The 10,100-nt window shown below is 34.7% G+C and overlaps 1 protein-coding gene across 1 annotated transcript; it reads left to right on the forward strand.

The window, feature by feature from the left end:
* Positions 1 to 4,281: 4,281 nt before the first annotated feature.
* On the forward strand, positions 4,282 to 7,965 carry LOC126611700 (cullin-3A-like). The gene is made up of 2 exons (XM_050280080.1): positions 4,282 to 4,743; positions 5,768 to 7,965. Exons 1-2 carry the CDS (start codon positions 4,583 to 4,585, stop codon positions 7,806 to 7,808), a joined length of 2,202 nt encoding a protein of 733 aa, XP_050136037.1. The 5' UTR covers positions 4,282 to 4,582; the 3' UTR covers positions 7,809 to 7,965.
* Positions 7,966 to 10,100: the final 2,135 nt, after the last annotated feature.

Below are 10,100 nucleotides of genomic sequence, written 5' to 3' on the forward strand. Positions count from 1 at the left end.
TACCTATTTTTGGACATATATGTCTAATATGCCCAGCTTCTCCACATGAATAACATTTACAACTATTCTTATCGTTTGACGCTTTATATTTTCTAATCCAAGGTCTACCACTTCTTTTTCTAAATTGTTTTGGAATATATTTTCTTTTCTTATATGTTCTTGAAGGTCTTATACTGAAATTCTTATGCTGTTTGTAGGGTTTATATGACTTATATTTCTTTTTGTATATTTTATTATGCTTATTTTTCTTATGACAACCATACTGTTGTGATAAATCTATCTTTTTACAATTCATGTAAAATTGTTTCCTAATTTGCCTTTTAACTTTTATTTAACTATACTTTTGTCTAAGTATATCATATGCATGTTGAATTCTAGGTCCTATTGCAATATCATTTTTCTTTGGATGCTTTTGCCATTCATTCTAAATCTTTTCACCTATTGGTCCTTTTATTTTTGTCATATAAGTATATAATAAATTAATATCACTAATTCTACATGTTCTTCCTAAATATTTAAAGACATCTGCGGTATACTCAGCTATATATTGTAAATCATAAATTTGTAATTGTTCTAAATTTCTAATTGCTTTTATTTGTTCTTGTTCGCTTCTGCCATTTAACCTATTATGATCTAAAAACTCTTGTTTAATCAAAGTAATAAAACCATCAATATTAAAATGTGTTTTAGCTGCCTAATGTTGTTCTAGATTTTGGACTTTCCATGATTGGAAGTAATAAAAAACTAAACCATCCAAAGTATACTCAAAGTAATCTAACATATTTTGTAAATTACTAAAATTTAACATTAATGATGCATGTACGCAGCTTTCTCCCATCTCTCAATAGTTCTCTCCCAATCTTGGGGATCTACATTATCTAAATTTAATATGTTACCTGCTATGTTTATTTGTTCTAACCCTCTCAAATATGGAATCCTATTTTTTCTGGGTGGTTTTATCATACTTTCTTCTATGTAATCTACTTTTTCTTTTTCATTATATTGTTCATTTGTTGGTCTAAAAAATTGTTGATCAATCCTACTTGCATGTCCTGGATTTTTCTACTTCTAATGTACTACTTTCTTCTGCTGGATTACATTTTTCTTTTAATTATAATAAATTATTATATTCTTTTGATCCTAAAATATGTTCTACTCATATTTTTAAGATTAATGTTTTCATCTATTCGTCTGAAATTCTATGTAATCCTAAATCATATGCCTTATATTTTTCTAAGTACTTTTCTTCATCTAAATGGTCAATATCTTCTATAAGCTTATGTACAATATGATCAAAAAATTTCTCAACTAAATTAATATCTAGATTATCAAAAGCCATATGTATACTCTCATTTTTTATTTTACTTTCTTCCTTTTCTATTTTTTCTAGTTGCTTGCTGTACTAGTTTCATATATTTGTACTTTATTTGGTTGTCTATTTGTTGCTACTTGTAAATTATGTAATGTCTAATGAGTTCCTTCTAAAAAGCTATTATCTATAGGTTTTGTTTCTTTCATATTTACATGTTTACTATCAAATGTTTGAACTAAATTTTGAAATTCTATATTAAACTTATGATTATATCTATCAGACACCTTACCAATATACATTAAGCTAATACACAAATTTTTATACTTTCATTTCATATTATAATTTTTTGTTCTTATGCTTACTTTAATATATTTACTAAATTCATTAATTGTCATAATATAATTTGGAATACAACCTATGACTGCTAAGTTTGAACTTAAATCTACTTCAGCTGTTGCTATTGCTGCTTGTTGGTGATTATCACATCTATCATCATATATGTATACTAATACTTTTGTGCCTACTTGTGCTCTGATTAATCCTCATATTCCAATTAATATTGTTCCTATGTGAATCTGACTAAAATGTGATTTTCTCAAATGAATAACTGCTTCTTTACTAATTAGACTAAGTGTGACTTCTTTATCAATACAGCTAACTTCATGTTGACTGATGCTACTTACAATTCTACTTCTGTTTTCAAATAAACCTAATTGATATAAGTTATATTTATTTTTCTGTGTTCTCTCAAAACCTTTTCGAATAAATTCTTGTGCTTCTTCTTCATTTGAATAAACATCTTCAGCTCTAACTACTTCTTTTCTTTTTTTCCTAAAGAGTTCCATTCTCTTTCCTAAAGAGTTCCATTCTCTATTATCAAAAGGATTGAGCTTAGATCTTCTAATATTATTATTTGCACTTAAAATTAAATTTTCTAATTTATCTAGCAAAGATGGTGGAAGTGATGAAGATGCGTTATGTAAAACTTGGTTTATTTATGCTATTTGTTCTTCAACTTAATTTAATTTTTCAGCCAAACTTAAAACTAATTGAATAATTAAATTAATTTGCCTAATGAGAATATTACTACTGGATACTTATGTTGAAAAATCTGTTAAACTTACTGGTTCTTTGTCCAACTTAATAATTTCTTTCAAAGCTTGGATATATTTTCTACTAGTTCTAGAATCGGTCATTAAACTAATAATTTATCTATTTTATTATGCAACTTATCTACTTATTCACTTAACTCCTTTTGTATTAATTGAATTTTTTTAACTTCTAATTTTAATTGCTCAACTATTTCTAGTGATCTAAGTTCTACTTGCTTCAGCTTACTATCTATGAGGTCAACAAACTCTTTTATCTCTCTTTTGCTAGGAAACCTTTAAATATTTTTATTATTATCTTCTAACTGAGATGTAATATAGTCTAAATTTTGTCTAATTGTTTTTATGGAATTTTTCTAAAAATGCTTTAACAACTGGTTTAACAAATGATTATGCTTAGTATTTTCTAATTTTATATTTTCTACTTGACTAATAATAAGATCTACAATACTATTGGCTTGTGGATTTTCTTCACTATGCAAAATATGATTATGCTTTCTCAATGGAAAATAAAAAACTAAACTATTTTGGTCTAAAGTTATTTTTCTTTTTTGAGGTTCACTAATTTCTAAATTAAGATAATCTATCATAAACTATAGTCTACATTTCTCTAAAGTTATGGCTAACTGATTTCTCTATTTCTTCTCTCAATGTCTCTAAAACTTGATATGTTACTCTTTTTGCTTCTAAAACTTTATGCTGCACTTTTGTGTTATTATATTTACGAATAAATAAAGGATGTTCAAGATAATTAAGATAAAACTTTTGTTAATTCTTTTGGATATATATGCTAATCTTCTCTTTATGCTACTTATAGTTGGATGTCTGAGACAATAAATACCTGATGGTTGTAGTTGACAAGGTCTACAAGGACAATAATATCTGATGTTCATACAAAATAAACAAGTGTGATATCAGTTGTATCAATTACTTCTGTCCTCAAGGTACTTTACTATTATAATTATACTATTAAAATGCTAAACTTGGCTCTGATACCATATTAGCACAACCAGCCCGGTTAAATAGTCAGATGACTATTATAACAACTAGACATAAAACCTTGCACATGGAACTCGACATGTTTCAGCATGACAGCCACTCACAGTATAAGTATAAGGCCTTAAAGGTTGAACTCAGAGGTACCCTGGTTAATGTCCAGTTATTTGTATGACAAACATTCAATTATAACAGAGTGCTAAAACAAAGTATGATCGTTAGTTTAGCATATTAATAATATAACTACAATAGTGTTTCCCTGTTTTGGATTAGAAGTCTAATTAAACAAACACACTAAAGAAAGAAAAGAAAACTTAATCAAGACTTGGAGATTGCTTGAATATGTACACTTGAACTTTTATTGATATATAGAATGTTTACAAGGAGAAGTGTTTATAAAGAAATGTTTACAAATGATGCTAGGAAGGTTTTGGATGCTTGAGTGTATAAGGATTAAAGGATAGTGTGTGTATGGTGTGTCTCTACTGTGTTGAGATATTGATGTGTGAGGTGTGTTCTATATGGGAGGAAAGGCTATCTTATATACAAAACCAAAGTCTCAAACGACAAACAACTTTTTTGAATAATGCACTATTTCTGAAATTGTTGATACTGTTTTTGCATCTACCACACTGTTTCTGAAATTGCTGATATTGTTTTTGCATCTGCCAAACTTGTCTTTTCGTTTTGCTTTTAAATGAAGGCTATGTGAATTCATATGAAATTTTCTTCATACTTTACTGGCTGCTGCATGTTTTGTCTTCTTATTCAATTATGTAAGGCTTTCAAGGGTAACCTTGTATTTTCAAAATTGAAAGTCCTAATGGTCAAACAAACCTTTTTACGGTGTTTTGGATGGTTTGTGTAAAATAAAGCCCATTTCTCACTCTGTCTCGCGTCCCCGTTCTCATTATCCCCATATGTCCCCTTGATTTCCGCCGATTCGTCTCCCCTTTCCAATTGGAAACCCCTAATTTCTTCGTCGCAAACCCCTGCATCTCCAAAACCCCTCTCTCACGTGCTCTGATCGTTTGATCTTCTTCCCAATTCGGGTCAACAGCCAGGGTTTTCTCGCAGTACCGAACCGCCCGATCTCAATCGGGTTTCTCGGGTCCGGAATCGGGACCGCGGATCGGTTAACCGGAGGTGTTAGGCTTTTGAGAAGATGAGTGGTCAGAAGAAGAGGAACTTCCAAATTGAAGCCTTCAAACATCGGGTCGTGGTTGATCCGAAGTACGCTGAGAAGACGTGGAAGATCCTGGAGCATGCGATTCATGAAATTTACAATCACAACGCTAGCGGTCTCAGCTTCGAGGAGCTCTACAGGTTTGCTACTTAGCTCTTTCGATTAACGCAAAAGGATATGTATTTATGCATGAATTATGATCTAGTTTTTGGGTAATGAAAATGTTGATGCTTGGTAGGAGGTGATAATTTGTTCTGGTTTGTTGGATAACTTCATTTCTGAACACTATTAGTTAAATTTTGATTAATTTGTGAGATACAGCTTTAAGTATGATGATTGTACTCTTAAGTTGCTTTCGGGGTGTATGATTGCTTTTTCGCCTTTGATTTTTTTTTCGTGATCCAGTTTCTCAGTTTACAGGTTGATTTAGGTGTAATTGATGGTCTTATGGTCTACTTGTCTAAGGAGTGGGTTGATGACTCGCGGCGGAAGGCATTGTATCTAATAAATTGAATAATTGCCGATTGTTATATCTTAATTTTTTGCATGTTGCCCTTTGGTAGGGTGAGAGCTTACTGTGTGTAGTTATGGTAGGAAATTGAGTGATTATAGGCTATTTAAAGGTTTGGAATATTTATTTGTTTCCAAAGTTACGTGTCACGGTGGTTCCAGGATATCTTTGCAGTTGATCGTGAGGTTCTACGATATCATTGTATTATCTCTTATCTATGTTGCTTATATCTGTTCAACATTACCATTTGTGCTTAATTATGCTAGAGAGTGTTAGTCTTGTCTCGCCTAACCCCTTGTAGTGCATTCGATGGGAGTCTCCCACATATTTTACTTTCACTGCATTTTAATTCTCAGAATTATGGAATGATCCTGAACTGTGTATAGGACAAATTTGGACCTTATTTTCCACTCCACTTGTGAGGCATATGATTTTGTGCCCTGACTTGATTTGGCTATATTGATAAGCTTTGCTTAGTAAGAGTGTAATTTGAGGGAAGCGGAGGATTCTCTCCCTGTTTAGCATTTCCAATTTGTTACTCTCATTTTGCAAAGATAACTTGCAAGTGGATTTGATTCTTATGTATAATTACTGTTTGTTTCACATCTTGATACTTTATGCTTCTGATGTTTAATAATATGGCGTAAATTCAGGAATGCTTACAATATGGTTCTGCACAAATTTGGAGAGAAACTCTACTCCGGTTTGGTGACAACCATGACTCATCATCTAAAAGAAATATCTAAGTCAATTGAAGCTGCTCAGGGAGAGTTGTTTCTGGAAGAGCTGAACCGGAAATGGGCAGAGCATAACAAAGCTTTGCAGATGATCCGAGACATATTGATGTACATGGATAGGACCTTCATCCCAAGCACCCACAAAACCCCTGTTCATGAGCTTGGGTTGAACCTGTGGAGGGATGTTGTTATCCATGCTAGCAAAACCCGGTCTAGGCTTTTGGATACACTTCTTGAGCTTGTGCACAGAGAAAGGAGTGGGGAAGTAATTAACAGAGGCTTGATGAGGAATATTATAAAAATGTTAATGGATTTAGGTTCTACTGTTTACCAAGATGACTTTGAGAAGCATTTTCTTGATGTTTCAGCTGATTTTTACCGCTGTGAGTCTCAAGAGTTCATAGAGTCATGCGATTGTGGGAACTATTTAAAGAAGGCTGAGAGACGCTTAACGGAAGAGATGGAGAGAGTGTCCCATTATTTGGATGCTAGAAGTGAAGCGAAGATAACTAATGTGGTGGAGAAGGAGATGATTGAAAGTCACATTAACAGACTAGTTCATATGGAGAGCTCAGGTTTAGTTAATATGTTTGTGGATGACAAATATGACGACTTGGGAAGAATGTATAGCTTGTTCCGCAGGGTGCAGAATGGACTTGTAATAGTACGAGATGTCATGACTGCTTACATCCGAGATACTGGTAAGCAGCTAATTACTGACCCAGAAAGGTTAAGGGATCCTGTAGATTTTGTGCAGCGTCTCTTGGATTTGAAGGATAAATATGACAAAGTTATCAGCTTGGCATTTAACAATGACAAAACATTCCAAAATGCTCTAAATTCCTCTTTTGAATACTTCATTAATTTGAATGCCCGGTCCCCTGAATTCATTTCTCTGTTTGTGGATGACAAGCTTCGGAAAGGACTTAGAGGGGTTAGTGAGGAGGATGTAGAGGTTGTACTGGACAAGGTCATGATGCTTTTCCGTTATCTTCAAGAGAAAGATGTCTTTGAAAAGTATTACAAGCAACACTTGGCAAAGAGGCTTCTTTCTGGGAAGACTGTTTCTGATGACGCCGAAAGAAGTCTGATTGTGAAGCTCAAAACAGAGTGCGGATATCAGTTTACTTCTAAATTGGAGGGTATGTTTACTGATATGAAGACCTCTCAGGATACGATGCATGGATTCTACTCAACTGTGGGACCTCTGTTAGGCGATAGCCCAATGCTAACTGTCCAGGTCCTCACCACAGGTTCATGGCCTACTCAACCAAGTGCCACCTGCAACCTTCCAGCAGAAATTTTGTGGGTATGTGAGAAGTTCAAGAGTTACTATCTTGGGACCCATACTGGCCGGAGATTGTCGTGGCAAACTAATATGGGCACAGCTGATTTGAAAGCGACTTTTGGAAAGGGCCAGAAGCATGAGCTGAATGTTTCCACATATCAGATGTGTGTACTGATGCTATTTAACAACACTGACCGGTTGACGTATAAGGAAATTGAGCAGGCCACAGAGATACCAGCCATTGACTTGAAGAGGTGCCTGCAATCTCTGGCCTGTGTTAAGGGGAAGAATGTTCTTCGGAAGGAGCCAATGAGCAAGGACATAGCTGAGGAGGATGCCTTCTTCTTTAATGACAAGTTCACAAGCAAGTTCATCAAGGTAAAGATCGGTACTGTGGTTGCGCAAAGGGAGTCTGAACCAGAAAATCTAGAAACCCGACAGAGAGTAGAGGAAGACAGGAAGCCCCAGATTGAGGCAGCAATTGTGAGGATCATGAAGTCAAGGCGGGTCCTGGATCACAATAACATTGTTGCCGAGGTGACGAAACAGCTGCAGGGGCGATTCTTGCCCAACCCTGTTGTAATAAAGAAACGAATCGAGTCCCTCATTGAGCGGGAGTTTTTGGAGAGGGATAAAACAGATAGAAAATTGTACAGGTACCTTGCTTGAAAAAGAAAAAACTATGGGTTGGTTCCTTTCTTCTTCATTTGTAGCTTTTGGCACAAGCCTGTATGATTTATCCTGCATTTGGTGAGTTGGAATATTGATCATTACAGGCTGTGGGTGGGTTCCGATGAAGTTACATTAATGCATCTTTGTTGCTTAATCTTTCCTCATGTTTATTCAACTTTTCCGAATGGGATGATGGAACTTTGTTGGAAAGAATCATTCTCCTCCTGTTATCAGATTTTGAGCACCAGTATTTACCCTCATCCATTGCAGGGTTTATAAGAGCTCGTTAAACTTCAAAATTTATACTATTGCTTCTGTTAGTACATGGTGATGGTCATTAATAGCTTGTGAAATGATTGCTATACTCCTCGACGAAGAAAACCATTTCGCAGGAAGCTGGGTAAAACTGAGCTCACAGGAGGATACCATTCAACGCCCACTGTTTGTGGGATAATCAGCTGGAAATGCTGCAATATTCTTATGTTATATGAAATCCAGATTGGATGATCCCAGCAAGGCAAAGAGTTGACAAATATGTCGATGAAAGGTTAGATTTCCACTTTTGCGCAGAAATGATTTCTTTTTATCTGTGTCCGATTCTAGGAGACTTAGCATTGTGTATAGTTTGCTCTGATCTCGTGAGTCGATGTGTGTTCTAATTTGTTGTTTTTCTCTCCCTGGGGTTCAGCTTTTGTCTCAGGCTTTAGGTGTTTCTTCAATTTGTTCAGGGTTTTGTAATTATCATTAGCTGAATCAGTTTCCAATTAATTTCAGAAAACCCTCAATAAACTGAAAAAAGCATTGGAAACCTGAGACATCAGTTGAACACCAAAGAGAGAAACAACAGAGTTGAAGACTTTATGTAACTACTAGTCTCTTGCCACATGCTAATGGCGTGTCAGTATGCTCCGTTTAGTTTATTCTTTGTTAGTTTTTTAGTTATTATAATATGCTCTTGTTTTAGTTTTATTTTTTTGTTTGGTGTATGAATGTTTCACCAAATCTGTGTTCTCCCTTCATACAGAGAGACAAAAGCTTTTTTTGGGTCAGGGAGTGAACTTTGTAAGTTGGAGATGAGATCATGAGATGATAAATGGAACCAAACAAATTATGGCAACTAATATTCTTATATGTTTGGTACCCTCCAACTCTCACATACAACTTTTAAATGGAGAAATGATGGGTAATTTCCATTTACTTTAGATGTCGGAGACGAGATACTGGAGAAAACTAAACAAAGTAGAAGTTTCTTACTAGGTTAATTTGTTTAGTTCCCTCTAGTTCTCACATACGACTTTTAAAAGATGACTGAAATGTTGAGAAGTTTTTATGTGTAGGCACTGGAGATGAGATATTGGAGAAAACTAAACAAACTAGGAAGCTTCCGTCGGGAGATTAATTTGTTTAGCCCTCTCCTATTCTCATATATGGCTTTTAAAGCCGGAAATGAGATATTGGAGGAAACCAAACAAAGTAAGAATTCCCTGGTGGAATTTTATTTTGTTTAGTCCCCTCCAATTCTTACATACGGCTTTTAAAACAACAATGAAATGTTGAATTGATTTGGAGAGCCAGTGGTAGATGAGATGCTTCCGTCGGGAGATTAATTTGTTTAGCCCTCTCCTATTCTCAAATATGGCTTTTAAAGCCGGAAATGAGATATTGGAGGAAACCAAACAAAGTAAGAATTCCCCGGTGTAATTTGATTTTGTTTAGTCCCCTCCAATTCTTACATACGGCTTTTAAAACAACAATGAAATGTTGAATTGATTTGGAGAGCCAGTGGTAGATGAGATGTTGGACGAAACCGAACCATGTTTCCAAATTAGGTTCAGTTTCCTTCAGCTCTCATTTACAACCTCTTTCGTTCCGAGTCAATTGAAAGACTGAAGAGCAAGCAACCATGTATTTATAGGCATTCTCATTCCTCAGATCTCAATGAGAGATGTAAGACTATCTTTCCTTCATGCATTTGGTAATTCATGGTAGCAAAATTAGCATGCTACTACAGTACTACTGACCGTCAAGGTCTAGCATTCTGACAAAAATGGATTATGGGCCCCCAAACAAAGTTATAAGTATAACCTGGTGGGGTAGTTTTGGGCTCGACCGTACATGCGGGCCCAAATTCATTCACTTTGATGTTGCAAATGGACGCTAGAAGCCCATAAACAAACCCAATACGATAACTGATTGATGTAGTTGAGGTTACTTACCTTGGGGTGTCACGTAGTGTTATTTTAAATTAATTATGCACTATGATTCGATTTAATTTTTATATGTAATTTT

This window comes from Malus sylvestris, chromosome 17 (genome assembly GCF_916048215.2).
Source record: "Malus sylvestris chromosome 17, drMalSylv7.2, whole genome shotgun sequence".
Taxonomy (NCBI): Eukaryota; Viridiplantae; Streptophyta; class Magnoliopsida; order Rosales; family Rosaceae; genus Malus; species Malus sylvestris.